This window comes from Aristolochia californica, unplaced genomic scaffold, assembly GCF_029961685.1.
Source record: "Aristolochia californica isolate CCGP_79_NKW_82.1479 unplaced genomic scaffold, dmAriCali1.0.hap1 SCAF_3, whole genome shotgun sequence".
Taxonomy (NCBI): Eukaryota; Viridiplantae; Streptophyta; class Magnoliopsida; order Piperales; family Aristolochiaceae; genus Aristolochia; species Aristolochia californica.
The window spans coordinates 5,204,646-5,220,245 of NW_027181992.1; the positions used below are offsets into that span (position 1 = coordinate 5,204,646).

Here is a 15,600-nt window from a genome sequence, read left to right on the forward strand (position 1 = left end):
GACGATCGATTCATGATTGGAGCATTCCGCTGTTGAAACCCTTTACATCCAGCTGACTAAGATTAACTTCATTCACTTTCATTAATAATTTAAGAGAATGTAAAAGTAGAAATCCTCTGATTTCATAGGTTACTGGTGACACAGGAGTTGGTGAATTACAATCATGACTGTTAACTCTTAGAAAGTTAGGCATGTATCTGAATCAGTATAATGGAAGCCAATTCTTATCTCCTGTAAGACAAGATTGGAGCATTCCGCTGTTGAAACCCTTTACATCCAGCTGACTTAGATTAACTTCATTCACTTTCATTAATAATTTAAGAGAATGAAAAAGTAGAAATCCTCTGATTTCATAGGTTACTGGTTACACAGGAGTAGGTGAATTACAATCATGACTGTTAACTCTTAGAAAGTTAGGCATGTATCTGAATCAGTATAATGGGAGCCAATTCTTATCTCCTGTAAGACAAGATGGATTGGTCTGTAAACTGGTTAGGATTCCAACATGCAATTCATGGTTTACAGATCTGATCTTGCTACTAAATACCAGTCAAGGTTTGGGTGTTCAAAGACCCAAAGAGAAACACGGATCTCTGACGTTTTCAACTCTCTGGTAGCATTTTCAGGGACCAATTCAAAGCAGAAAAAGTGATGCAGCAGGGAAGAAACCGAGAAGTCTTTATTGTATTTACGAAAAGGCAGATCTTGAAGACTGGACCTCTTTTACAGAAGATGCCAGGGAGCCAGTTGCATAGCATATTGAAACGTTTGTACTAACTCCATCCACGATGTACGACATTTGCATGACATAATAATGTCTACCTTGCACGAGGTTCATCTTCATCATAAAATTTTGGAAGAAAATAGACTACACTTCTCCTCGTTAAATGCATTTGAAGGCTGTCTTTTCTGACTTTTACTATTATTCTTGGGATCATTTATGTGAGTATTCACCTGAGAAATCTCATAAACATGTCATATGGTCCATGAATTTGAACCTTAAAACGGTTTTCAATGGAGGGGTTTTGCAGCAATTTACTCAAAATCTGGATTTTTGTAAGGGTCAGAACTCAGAACTCAAAACCCAGGTCAGAAACTCTAGTTAGAAGAGAAGAGACATGGAAGAGTGAATCGTTCTGGCATATGGAAGTTCTCCTGTGCTTCTTCTCATCACCCTGAGGGGCTTTCAGAGGGCAGCATCCATGAGGTTTCTTCTCCAAGTTGCCTTCTGAGGACAACATTTTCAAATCATTAAAGCCACCTGTAACACAGCTTTTCAGCTCAACCAAGAAACATTTTATTATGCATCTACAGTCAATAAAGGCAGAAATGTTGTAAAACAAAGACATGCATCGCACTACTGTTCAGATTGAAACATGGTAAGAGTCAAGTCGGTACCAAACAAATCTTGAAAGAAGCGCACCAGCAGGTGTAAACTGAGATCCAGAAAACATTTTTGAGTTGTGCAAACAGAACCCTTAGATTACTTTATTGGATGCTTAGGTTGCAGTTCCTGGCTTCTAGCAGCTACCCATTACATAAAAAATGCCCGAGTCAAATCTAGATCTTAATTATTTACTTGTAATCATAGTCTCCACTGCCTGCCAATCATACATTTGAAGTTTTTTACCACGTTAACGTTTGGTGGCTATTTGCAGTAAACTGGAAGCTATATAAAGGGAGGGCTGAAGCCTCCTCCATAACGCAGAAGCGAAGCCTCCATTGACAGCAAAGATGGAAAGGAAAGGGCGCAGTGGGGGGTCACTTGCCCCCTTCATTGCCACCGTTCTGGTGGCAGTGATTTGTCTCACATTGCCACTGGAAGCCAGTGCAAACTACTACTACTCGTCTCCACCTCCGCCACCCAAGAAAGCCATCACCCCTCCTTACCATAACAAATCCCCACCACCTCCATCTCCCTCTCCACCACCACCGCACAAGGAGCAGCCGCCCTACAAATACAAGTCTCCACCACCACCACCCACCCCTGTTTACGAGTATAAATCTCCACCTCCACCAACCCCTGTCTACAAGTACAAATCTCCTCCACCACCCCCACCAGTGCATAAGTACCCGCCACCACCACACAAGGAGTCGCCTCCTTACAAATATAAGTCTCCTCCACCACCAACACCTGTGTACAAATACAAGTCACCTCCTCCTCCACCACCAGTGCACAAGTACCCTCCACCAACCCCTGTCTACAAGTACAAGTCACCTCCTCCTCCACCGCCAGTGCACAAGTACCCGCCACCACCCCACAAGGAATCGCCTCCTTACGAGTACAAGTCACCTCCCCCGCCAGCTCCAGTGTACAAATACAAGTCCCCTCCGCCGCCACCACCAGTGCATAAGTATCCTCCACCACCCCACAAGGAGCTGCCACCTTACAACTACAAGTCTCCTCCCCCACCAACACCAGTGTACAAGTACAAATCTCCTCCTCCCCCACCACCAGTCCACTACCCACCACCACCCCACAAGGAGTTACCGCCTTACAAGTACAAATCTCCTCCTCCACCAACCCCAGTGTACAAGTACAAATCGCCGCCTCCACCGACACCCGTGTACAAGTATAAGTCCCCACCTCCTCCTCCCAGATATCCACCACCGCCGCACAAGGAGTTGCCTCCTTACAAGTACAAATCACCACCACCACCCACTCCAGTTTATAAATACAAATCTCCTCCACCACCCATTCCAGTTTACAAATACAAGTCACCTCCACCACCTCCAAAGCTATCACCACCGCCACCTCACAAGGAGCTACCACCATACAAATACAAGTCACCACCTCCTCCGGCTCATGCCTACGTGTACGCTTCACCTCCTCCTCCTCATCACTACTAAGCAAGCAGCCGTCAACAAGGTAAATTCTTATCCTTCTTTCTTTTCTTTTCTGGTCCTGATCTTTAATTTTCTACTTTATTATCTTAATCCTAGTTGAAACTCAGATGTCAAGCTTCAACATTGAACATCTTTACTGATTCTGATTTTAAATGTTGAATACTGCAGGAGGGTATAATATTTCTTGCAGTCTAGCGTTGCTTGAAGGTTAAGAATCAAATAAAGGAGAAAGTTGCAGATCTTTTTTTTTTTTTTTAAATACCAGTGTGAGTTTTCTTTTTTTTCGATGATGATATCATAAAGAAGGGTACTAAACGTTACTCTTCCATGTAAGCTGTAGGATCGAATGCATGTTTTTGGTCGATGGCCATATATTTATAAATAGTTGCCAAGCTTCTGGTATATAGCGAGTAGTGGGATATTGTCCTTTCAGAAGACAAGATATTATAAGTGCATTGTTTGCAGCTCACAGAGCACGAGCCCAAACAATAATTTGGAGGGGAGAACCTCGGCACTGGATTCGGATTCATATGACGATTAAAAAATGTTTCTGAAATAGACTAATGCAGCTCCAGTTTAACCAAAATGACAGACTAATTCATCACTATCATATTTGGAGGTTTTAAAACAACATGTTAGTAAGACCATATAAATAATAACCATTCAAAAGAAAAGAACAGCAGGTGCCTCTTCTCGGTCTCAGAGCCGGAAGTCTGTAACTGGTTCCTGGGTTACTTCAAACGATCATTTTGTCCAAGTCGCATAGTTCCCAGGAAATAATTTAACCCTGCCGTAATCTGAACAGGTAGGGAAGTGAACCCACAGAAATTTACGTGGACCTATGTCTCTGCAACTGTTTTCAAACTCTCAAAAGAAAAAAAAAACTATTCCTTGGAAAAAGGAGATGATTCGAGAAACGAAGAAAAATTAACGCGTATGTGGAGTCAAATCGCCTCTTTTGGGATGGGTTCATCAAACCTTGTGCGGGCGTTATGAGTGAAAAAAACTGGAGCAGAGTAGCTGGGTAGCACCAATATCTTACAGAGATTGAGATAAAATTAGTACTATTCCTGATTTCATCATTTGGTGAGAAAAAATTCATTAACTAAGTAAGAAAGCGATTTTTGCTCTCCATGATTATTTGTTTTCAAACAAAAGAAAATATTTTTTCCCTCCCATGTTCTTTTCTTCTTCATTTTTTGTGGGTTCCAAATTGACCGTCAAAGTAACATGAATATATACCTTCTTTGATCAATTAAAAGAAATTCACATGTTGACCTCAAACTTCACCAGAATTTAGAATTTTATCCATCAATCGATAAAGTTCTCTTGTAAGATTTGCTCACTGTATTAGGACTTTTAAAATCTGAAATGATAGATCGATAATATATATTCATTATCATGTAATGTCGGTCTCTTTTTCCCACTGAAGTGGCTTCCGATTGGATATACTAAATATACTGGGACTAGACCAATTTTTATTATAATTACTACTTTAATTGTCTTGGAAGCTTTGGGTATCAGCCAGGTCTCTTAGTTAGAAGATTTGCTTGTCTCAAGGAGTGTAAGAAGGTAAGGCGTCAAAGGCGGCGGCGGCGACGCGGTATCCAATCAGGGAGCCCCCTACCCTACCACCCGGTACAAGGCTGCCCCCCTTCTCTTCTCCCCGAGGTGACTTTTTTTATTCATTTGCGCGAGTCATCAAGAAGAGACTCTCATTTTGGGGAGAAAAAGCTTGAGGCTAATTTGATTGTTACGTGCATGGCGACGTATGGAAAGGGAAGATGGTGGTTAGGATTCAGTTCTCCGGTCCAAGTGCAGGTCACGATTGTGTCGAGGCGACCATTAATCCTTCAAATCATCAAATCCGATCCAAACCAAATCGATAGTGACGATGATTTGGACTCAGACCCGACTCAGCTTTATCAAATCTAGGAAGAGCCACCTGGGTTTAAAAACTGAAAATTGAAGGCCATTAGCTCTCATAATTGAAGATTGAAAAAAATCAAACTCATTTAATTGTAAGTTCTAATTTTATTTATTTTAATCGGAGTTGTTTCCATCTTGTATATATATGGTAATAGACAAATCGAACAGTCTTAGATATTCTGCATCTTGATCATTTTTTTAGCCTTTAATGCAATTGTTCAATTCGGTTACGAAACTCTACATTTTTACGGCCCTTCATCTGAAATAGAAAAACTGCAACAAGTAATAATTCTATCATGTTTTTACTCTAAATTCTTTAAGTTTGTGTTTGAACAACGAAAAATGGTTCTTTGATTTTTATGACCAAATTATGAAACGTTGATAGAAAGACTGTTCAATCTGGTCTCTCCTGCACTCGCCTAAATTTCATAAAATCAAACCAACCCAGGCTTTTGCCTACAATCAACGCCTGTGTGAACAAAAGTATTTTTAGGAAGAAAGCAGTCACTATTTAATCTTTCTATCCTCGTCGTTTTTCACTCAAACCTACTATACTAAGAGCCTATATAGGCATTCTTCATTCAATTTTTCTGATATTACTCGGTCTACGACTCTTTTAGTATATGCAGCATTCAATATCATTTTTTTCTCAATTGCAGCTGGACAAGCATTGGATTCGTTAGATCCATCACAACCTTCCTCAGTTGATTAAATCTGACAATTACTAGTCTTTCTTTGCGTCATAACATGGAATTTATGAGAATAGACAGTAATTAGAGTTCAAGAAATAAAGAGCAGATGAAAACACTAAAAGATAAATCAAGTTTCTTCTTGTCATACCACGCCAAACTTCAGATACCTACGTCTTTTTTCGACATAGATGCCTTCAATTATATACTACCACCATAAAATAACCAGCATCTTTTCACCAGAAATAGAGCAGAAGAAACTATACAAAGCCGTTTTCAGGAAAAAGCCCAAGAGAGTGTCACCCCTCCTGCAGTTACTAATTAAAATTTTCTAAGTCATAATACAGAACATATCACCCAAAACTTCAGAAAAAGAAACAGGGCTATTCTCCAACACATTAAAACTTGTACAGCAATCAGAACCCCTTCCCAATTCCTTCCTAACCTCCAGGCACCTTTTCAAAAAAAAAAAAAAATGTCTGAACAAAGGCAGACGTGTGAATTCAGAGATGCACCAAGAAGGCATGCAAGTCCAGTTGAAGTATATACATAACAAAGAATTTGAATCACTTCGCCAACAGCTGAGAAGCTTGTTATTTCTAAGTCCTAATTTTTTGTGTAAGAGCACTACTATACCAACAGTAACTTGAAAAAACTCATTTCATCTGCAAAAGAAACAAACTTTCATCAGATAATTTTTTTTATCAAATTAACAGTTGAAGAAGTGCAAAAGAATGCAATTAGCATAGCATAGATGGTGAGCTACTCCATAGAAGCGACACAATGGAGTTTTAATGCAACTGACAACAAGATCAACTAATTTATAATTTATCTGGAGTCAGTCTACAGTTTCTGTAAACAAGCATTATAAAATATGTGCAACACGACAATCAGATATGCATTTTTCATAATCCAATAATGAGAAATCATATCAACAGCAGCAAAGAGACTTAAAGAGCAATGTTGGAAGATATGAATAAGTTAGAGGATCATTGATGTAATTACTTTATGTTTTTTTTCTCTTCTTCACTCTTACTAGGTGAAAGTTATAATTGTAATATTGGTACTTTTAGTATCTATAAATAAAGCTTAATATCTATAAATAAAGCTCAAGGGGGAGGTTATGGACTACTTCCTCCTCTTTTCTTCCCAACGTGTGCACTTTTCTCTTTTCTCCTCCTTTCTTCTCCTTCCTCCTCTTCTTTACCTAAGATGTAATCTATAGAGTACTGAAGATCAACATAGTATCAGAGCAATGACTTTCAAAATTCCATAAAACCATTTTTTTTCATTGCTTGGTTGATCAAAGGAGACCAGATTGAAAGTAATGGAGTCCTCCAAGGATTTTTCTGGTATAATCACGGCAGGGAGAGCAGTTTGGCATATCATGCAGTACTTAACAATTTCTATATTCTTGTTTTGAGAGGCATATGATGATCTTGGCAGCAGTTTGAGACCAGAAACACATTACGTTCTGGTTTGAATCTCTGAATCGCTTTACATATGAGACTTGTTACATCTTGTTGATTACTGCTGCTGCTGCGAAGTAGTCTCTGAGATAACTTTTCTGGGATTCTATAGTGACTCCAGCACTCTGCTGTTTCCCCTGATAGAGTTGCTGTATTTCTTTCCTTTCTCTGGAACCAGCACTGCTATGTTTCTTAGACGTGTGCAACAGAGAAAAGGCAAATGAAAAATGCAAAGAAGATGATCCAACAATGATCTAGCCAATCATCATTGTATCACATCTGTGCTGGAAGAAGTCTGTCTCCATCATGCTACTGTTATCCGGGAGAGCTTCCAGCAAATTTCCAGCATAGCCATCTTTGTCTATGAGATTATTCAGGAAGATTTCTGCTAAAGTTTAATTTACTTTTGGGAAGGTTGACCAGGTAATTCGTATCCAGCTTATCAAATCGTATCTTGGTATCCTGATCTCTCCTTGATTAGCAGCAGATTTCTCGGTTTCTTTATGTCTCCATTGCTGTTTGGACATCTACCTGGATTAATTCCGGATTAAAGCTTGGTTTTTCTTGCTATTATTCCCTGGATTCTTGTGGAAGACATGTTGCTATCATTCTAGCTTCAGCACGTTGAAGTAACACCTCTTTTGTGCCTGCACTGCACAACCCAGCAGCGCCACTGAGCAAAGGACGAGCATAAGAAGAACGCAAGAGAAAGAAAGCTTGGCCATTTCTGAATCAACCTCTCAGCTTCATGGTTTGTGAACTATGGATTCACAGTTTTTCGGCTTCAACAGGATCTCCGCTGCTCATCCTTAATAGTCGAATAACAGAAGAGTTTCTCTGTTCTTTTGAGAATTTTTTTCGATTGCAACAGCCACAGCTTTGTTGGTGTTATTTTATTTCTGGAAGATTGCTGGAGTCTTATCCGCTATCTGCTCGATCCGTATCTAGATTACTTGTTTGAATTGATACATAATCAAGATAAAGCAGCTGTTTTCTTTAAATCTGATACAGCAGCTTCCTGGAATGTCATGTTGCAGCAGCTGGAAAGTTTCTTTAAATCGGATACAGCAGCTGTATCAAGATTACCTTCAATATACCAGGAAAGTTGCTGAGAGTTGCTGATTCTTGCAGTTGTTGATCCGAGGTCCTTGCTGTACATTGCCAACCATATCGTATCCTTTTTAGCAGCAGATTTTCTCTGTTGGAAAGATTGCCTCCAGGAATGAATTTGGTATTCTTGCAGCTGTATATTGCCAACCATATTGTTTTTTTAGCAACAGAATTTCGTTGCTGTTGCTGGCGTGAGATATTAGCAGCTGTTTCTTTAAACTTCTTGGAAAGTTTCCTTTGCTAGCTCGTCATAATAATTCCAGCACCTTACTGATTATTCAGCAAAGCTTCAACATGTTGTGACCTTGATTTTTTTTAATTCCTGCATGACGTGTTCTAGTTGTTCTTGATTGTTTTATCCAGCTTGTGAATCAGTAATTGGTCATGTTGCTGGAACTCTTCAACACTTGGTGCTTCTATTGATGAATGAGCAACATCAGCTATCAATTGAGCAGATGCGAACTCGGCTGTATATGGGTATCTGATAATGGTTATTGCTGGTATCTTGCTGGTATCCAGCTTAAGATATATTGGTATTAAACCGAGTTAGATTATGACGCAGACTTGGCTGTATATGGGTATCCTTTCTGCTGAAATTCTGCCGTTTCCTGAGCCACAATACCTTGTGAATGACAGTACTCCAAAGCCTTCAGTAGTTCATAATCTGTTAGTGTTGGAAAAAGCACTTTCAAGTCAGTGTTGTTTTTTTTTTTTTTGAGAGGGGCGTGGCGCCATTCAAACTCGCGACTTGACGCACCTGGTGTAAAAAGGCTACCACTAGACCAAACGGCCTTAGGCTTTCAAGTCAGTGTTGTTGACATATTCAAATATAATACTGGGTGTCGTTGACTGCTGATCTCTGACTATATCAGTTTCACGATATTGGCCCCACCACATAGGTTCTGGAGTATCTTTATTTCTCTCTTGAGCTCGATGCGACACACACATTGTACTCTTTGCCTAGATGATAGAACTCTGCCAGTCCCCAATCAATAAGGCGAAGCTTACGCTGCCCATGATCTATCATAACATTATGGGGGGTTCACATTGTACTCTTTATCTCTCGAGCTTGATCTGGCTTACTGCTGTCAATTCCAAGTTGATCTCGGATTAATCCTATCGAGATTGATATCAGTACAAACATATTTCTGAGGCTATTATTACTCTATTATACTGAGTCTGATATTTCTGGTACAGCCAAATTGGTCTCGACTCAACCTGACTCAATACTTTGGCTCAGCTTAACTCAGGATCCAATGGTAATTAACTCGGCTTGACTCATTCACTCATTGTCAAATATGCTATCTGCTATCTGCTACCAGCCTGGTGTCAGCTTGCACTTCGATGGCTCATTACCGCAACTGCTATTGTCTCTTTCATTGAGACATTATTATTAAAGAAGAAGTCATCGGATGTTTGCCTTGGGATCATTATTTGCAGACTGTTGTTGGCATTGGTTCATAAGATGAAGAATTTGAATTGCTTCGGAAATTAAAGCACATGATGGCTCTAACTTCTTCATCTTATCTTCTTTTTCATTACCCATTACCCTTTTATTATTTGGCAGCCTTTCACCTACCGTCCTTTATTTGACTCTCATTAACCCACTTTGACCAAGGTCGGTCCTTTATATATATGGGTGTTTTTAAATCCATTGAGACTTTTTATTGGTACACTTGGATTTTTTATCGCGTCTTGTGAATAACAAGCATTACCCACTTTAGTGATTATTGTCACTATATTTATTCGAAATCCTTTGAGGTTGGTTTCAACTTATGTTTTATCACCCATTTTTACCTTTTGAGAGCCCGTGTTTGGTTTCGTACTTATCCTTGGGACACCGTGATGGAAGAGATTATTACTACATCTATGTTATTTGTTTCAAGTTGGGATAACGGCCATTACCTCCCAGCTTAAGGGGGAGTGTTGGAATAAATGAATATGTTGGAGGATCATTAATGTAATTAATTTATGTTTTTTGTCTCTTCTTCACTCTTACTAGGGTGAAGGATATAATTGTAATATTAGGACTTTTAGTATCTATAAAAAAAGCTTAAGGGGAAGGGTTTGGACTAAGTCCATAACCCTATTCATCTTCCTCTTTTCTTCCCAACGTGTGCACTCTTCTCTCCTCTTCTCCTCTCTTCTTCTTCCTCTTCTTCTTTACCCAAGATGTAATCTATTGAATCCTAAAAATCAACAAGCAAAAAGTTCATTTCATACAGACATATACCTTTTTTTGGGAAGACAAGACGCATGCCATTTATCTTTTCCTTAATTTAATGTTTATTATGTATCTAGTTAATGAGCACAGTAATAGTTTTTTTTTTTGTTTTTGAATGTTGAAATCCCTACCCCTGGTGAAACTCGAACCCAAGACCTCACACTAGAGTGTGGCCATTGAGCCAAAAACACAAGCCATAATAAGAGCTTTTATAAAGAGTATAATGTGTTTTAGATCTTTTTTAGCTGATTTTTTAAGTATACCAAATAAAAAAACAAAGAACGACCATATAGTAGGCTATTTTTTTATGAAATTTAGTAATAAGAACAAAGGGCTCTCTCTCATCTCCTCTATTATATGCCTAATTAGAAGCTTCAAGATACAAGTCCTTTGCAAAACAATCCCCTTCTATTGCAATTTTTTTTTCTATAGTCGACATTCCTTTCTTTGTTTTCACTAATCCTTTACCTCCTCCCACAAGTTTTAGAATCTCATTCTTTACCTCATTCAAAACAAGAACTTATGTCTATCATATAGGAATTCCTTGCAATAAACCATCTCAACAGTACGCTCATCGGACTTCAGGTTCACTTTATACCACAACCTCCTCCTCATTGTTATAGTGTACATCATTAAAAAGATATCCATTTCAAGCTATATTTTATTAGCATCTTGATTTAGGTTGAGTTGGTATCAACCTCAAGCCAGATATGCCTACAATTTCTCATTTTTCAAATAAATAAATTATCAACCCAACCCTTCACCAACATGTTTTCTAATTAATCTTGAAGTGACAAAAGATCACACAGTATTTAATCTTAAGAAAAATACTGATCCCCTCTCCCTCTTGGCTCATGTCAACTAAAATTTTGACAGGAGTTCAGCATGACTATCTAACTCTTGTCTGCGGTCAATAAGCCAAAGACAGCTCAAGCCTCATATCCTCTTGTTTTTTGGTCCTTTGTCACCATGACACAATGATCAAGGCTTAGTACACACTCAAATTCTAACAATGTCAGGAGACTAGGTAAGCTTCCTTTGTATCCCAATGTCAGTGGACTAGGTAAGCTTCCCTTGTATCCCAACATCAGGGGACTAGGTAAGCTTTCCTGTATCCCATTAAAAGAAGAGGTATCCCAATAAACAAATCAGATGCAAACTGTCAAAAGCAACTTGGCATGTCAATGAGGAGCAGTATGAACAGAGATTCAATGCACAAGGAACCTGATACCACATCTCCCAGGGGCTAATAGGAAAATCAATTTATTGGCAGACACACAAGAAATGTAATATATTGTTTGCTTCTCACTTATTTTGTATAAAGACCTAAAAGTTTCCATCTAATTTCTTATTCATTGCTTTCAAAAAAGAATCCAATTCATTGATTAAGTCCCTCTTGTATATTATTCATCCTCACTAAAAAATCTCTTATAGTTTCCTAAACAATAAAATATAATAATAATAAAAATAATCAGAACAAATATGGCAATGCCAACCATGAATTAGCATTCTAAACAATAATCCAATCACAAAACCACAGATCATAAGACCTTGATGACAACTGAATGTTAATCATAAAGATACTAACACATTCAAAGAAGGCTCGTATATGCTAGGGTCAATGCTTAATAACCATGGCATAAGTAAAGAGAAATATATAATCTGACCATCTTAGATTCTTTCATCAGGGTTAAACACAGAAGCAACCACAATCCAGTAACACATTGGTTCACCCTTGAATGAAGGAACTTGCTGCCTTCCTTCTTATAAGTTCTTTTCTAAAAACTCAACATGGACTTCAATTGAGAGCTTACCCAATGATATGGAAATTATAGTCAGTAACAACTTCCTCACTATCAATAAGACCTCTTCACTTGGATAGATGGGACTAGCTCCAGCCCTTCTTCTAAAGGCAATGTACTTGGCACCTCCAAAATAAGTAATCACCTCAACTACTCCTCCAATTCCACATACCTTTAAATCATTAGGTCATTCCACCAAATTCCTATGACAAGGACGACCCAAGGGCACATAACCAAATCCGAGAGGAAGGTTAATCATTCTCAAGCTACATGCCAACAAACTTACTATGAAATCAAACGAAAAATATTTTTCTTTTGAAATTGTGCAGAATTTGCCAATAAAGATTCTGCAATGTTCAAGAAGGATCATAAACTCTGCAGAAAATGTCATGGGATACTTAATAGGTTGATTATTACAGCTACCATGACAAAAGAGAGAGATTGGTATTTCAAAACAAAAAAGAGAGAGATTGACGATATCAATAGAGCAACACAATTTTCCCTTGTTTGAACATCTAAATAATTATTCTAAAAATAAGAAAAACTAACTGCTTCTCCAGACTATGCTCAAAGAGATAATAACAGCTTCTCAAACCGACTTCTTCTAATAGATTTGGCAAGAGTAAGACATGTTTGAAAAATAACATGCAGAGTTTTATAATAGTTTGCTTCTGCAGTTCTACATCGACCTTGCCTTGTAAAAATGCAACACAGTTTGCCCAACCAACGCACCACCAGAAACTGCAACTCCTTCATATCTTGATGATGTAACAGCTATTGCTTTCTGGTGACACGATCAAACCCCTAAAGACACAGAAGAGGCAGTAAAAGCAATTAGACTAAGATGACCACACAAATGCAAGAGTCTGAAAGTCAGCTGCACAATACAGATATCACCTGACACAAGTACTCAAATAAAATACAACCTGAGCTTGTAAACGCTACAAATGCTATGTGAAGGAGAACACATTTTAGCCTCAACTACAAACCCAATCTTTCTCACTTCATAACTGGAATAAACCAACTGGGAAATATAGAAAGGATACCCTTTAGTCTTACCCTGCTTTCAGAATTGCTGTCCAGAGTGCCCATTTGAACAAGCAGGAGCTGGAATGGGAATTGGACCAGAATGAAAGGAACTGCCCGAGAAGGTTCTTGAAGGTTTAGCATGAGTTTGCTGTAATGGCGATAAATTGGGGGCAGAGTCCGCACTTTCAGATATAACTTCGTCAGTCATAGGGTTCCTAAAACACTTTCGAACATAAACTCTATGAGACATCGAGTCCCCATCAACAACAGCTTTTACACTCGAATTCTTCCTCCTCGAATACTTCTTCAAAAACCTTTCATCCTCCTGAACTTCTTCTTTCCGCACGGACGATGAGTCATCATCATCTCCCGGCACGGAATGTGATCCTCTACAATCAGAGGAAATCTTAGTCTCCGAATCCATTATCTTCAGATTGGAAGCGGATGCTGAATCCAAACTGTTGTCATCTTCGCTAGATTTCGAAACTTTACTAGAACAACTTGGCGGACCCAGAACCCCCAATTCATCGTCTTTGCAATTGGAATCTTCCGACGATTCCGATCCCTCGGAACCCTCCAAAGGTTCGGGACTCGCCATACGTGATCTCTTAAATATCCTAGGCGAACTATTGATAGCACGATGCAACCTCAAAGCCAACTCCTTATCGTGGACCATAGGCGGCCTGCAATTAGAACCATTCGCAGTTTTCTCTCCACTGCTAACCACCTTTGCGATATCTAGGGCACCTTGAGCCGCCTCGGCGGCACATTTTGCCACAAAAGCCTTCCGTAGCGCCTTATTTTTGGCCTTTTCGGCGGCCAAAGCCGCCTTCTTGGCGCTCAATTCCGCATCCTTCACAACATCTTCAAGAGAACCACAGGAACTCCCAAGAACCAAAAGCCTAAAACGAGGAGATATTTTGTTGGAAACATTCCGCGGCAGCCAGCAGTCGACACAATTGAAAGATTCGAGATGAGAAGCCGCGACGCAGTGGCGGTGGACAAGGCGGGCGCAAGAGAGGCACGAGACTGTGTCGACCACGCAACCACCGTCCGAGGAAATCTTATCAAAACAATAAGAGCAGACCTTGGAGGAGTGAACAGCAAGGAGGCAGTTAGGGCAAAGGAGGACGAGACGCCAGAGGCTGTCCAAGGCCTGAAGAGAGAGAGGCGCAGAATCCTGGCCACATGCGTGGCAATTGGTGAGGTTTAGGGATTTGCAGCGCAGTTGCAGGGGATACGAAGCTTGAGACGACTTCTCAGAGAGAGGTCCGTCGTCATCAGATGGCGGAGGGCTGCGGGCGGGTGAAGTCTCCTCGGAGGATTCTGCCATTTCTGGCAGCAGCGGTCATCGCCTTCACAGAGGTCTTGGAAGATGCGAATGCGGAATGGGGGCGGATTAGTGTAGAGGCAGACAAACTAGTTGCATGAACCTTCAGCGTTTTTTTGGGTACCCCGTCCGGTCCAGCCACGGCGCTACAGACAAATCACATGCCAGATTTGTTGGCATCTTTTCATGAACGGATACTTCTGGAAAGCAAATTATGTAACACGTATCTAAAAAGTATATTAAACTTGAGGATAGCTCAAGTCTTAAACTACGGGAAGAGCTCGAAACAATGAAAAACCCTAGAGTCAATTTTTCTGCTTTCTCACTGTTTTTTTTTTTGTACTCCAGTAATGCAAATATGCAATCACATATCACATACAACAATTTCTGGCTCCAGACATTAACCACTAACAATCCAGTTCTGCTTTCTACTACGTTATCGTTTATTAACTATCAATTTCAGCATTATTTATATCAGGAAGCTATAAAAAAATGTAATAAACACTAAAAATCCTGCCTGGTACAAGTCGAACAGTGGTATATGCATGTCGACCACCTGGAAGCCCTCACTTCCCAAAGAAAACGATGATGAATATAAAAACAGAGAAAAAAACAAAGCAAAAATCTTAAAGAGGAGCGCATTCATTGTGCCTATTACCTAATGAGCCTGAGAGATGACATCAGACAGCGAAAAGAGAAAAATTATGAACAAATGCTCCACTGCTCTGAAGTTTTTATTCTAACTAAGACAAGTGAAACTGCTATTTAGACGACAGTAACGACCATCAATAAGACTTTGTGGGCCACGACATGAAATGTCACAATTAATGAGGCAGACTATATGACGAGTCTACATATTGGACATTTTAATACGCTGTTACTTCAGCAGTGATAAAACCTGCTCTATCGCCAAGGAAGGAAAAACAAATCATGAACACACTACAGTATATACAACACTACGAGGTGATTTTGGAAAAAACGCTCCTATCCACCATATCCTTTTTTATTTCTCACCTCATCAACAGGTTGATGGTTATGATTTATTATATGATCTCACAAGTGTACCAAAAGCAATAACCAGAGTAACCCATTTTTCTGTCACGCACAACAATCAGTAGTTCTTTGCTTCTCATTTTAACTTGTTATATCTGCTCTCTACAGGATACAAAGA

At 39.5% G+C, this 15,600-nt stretch overlaps 2 protein-coding genes across 4 annotated transcripts; one reads left to right on the forward strand and one right to left on the reverse strand.

The window, feature by feature from the left end:
* The first annotated feature begins 1,715 nt into the window (after positions 1–1,715).
* On the forward strand, positions 1,716–3,249 carry LOC137959942 (extensin-like). The gene is made up of 2 exons (XM_068807367.1): positions 1,716–2,869; positions 3,016–3,249. Exon 1 carries the CDS (start codon positions 1,735–1,737, stop codon positions 2,848–2,850), a length of 1,116 nt encoding a protein of 371 aa, XP_068663468.1. The 5' UTR covers positions 1,716–1,734; the 3' UTR covers positions 2,851–2,869; positions 3,016–3,249.
* Positions 3,250–5,671: 2,422 nt separating this feature from the next.
* On the reverse strand, positions 5,672–14,501 carry LOC137958967 (uncharacterized). Of its 3 annotated transcripts, none has more exons than XM_068806199.1 (3): positions 13,130–14,501; positions 12,765–12,874; positions 5,672–6,130 (listed from the first exon to the last, which is right to left on the reverse strand). In XM_068806199.1, exon 1 carries the CDS (start codon positions 14,430–14,432, stop codon positions 13,137–13,139), a length of 1,296 nt encoding a protein of 431 aa, XP_068662300.1. In that variant the 5' UTR covers positions 14,433–14,501; the 3' UTR covers positions 5,672–6,130; positions 12,765–12,874; positions 13,130–13,136. The 3 variants fall into 3 exon arrangements, with proteins under 3 accessions (XP_068662300.1, XP_068662301.1, XP_068662298.1); XM_068806200.1 differs by having other exon boundaries at positions 12,760–12,874; XM_068806197.1 differs by having other exon boundaries at positions 12,083–12,874.
* Between the last annotated feature and the right edge of the window lie 1,099 nt (positions 14,502–15,600).

Excerpts from the sequence above, each read along its gene's own strand:
- LOC137959942 (XM_068807367.1), top strand. The coding sequence starts at position 1,735 with ATGGAAAGGAAAGGGCGCAGTGGGGGGTCACTTGCCCCCTTCATTGCC.
- LOC137958967 (XM_068806199.1), bottom strand. The coding sequence starts at position 14,432 with ATGGCAGAATCCTCCGAGGAGACTTCACCCGCCCGCAGCCCTCCGCCA.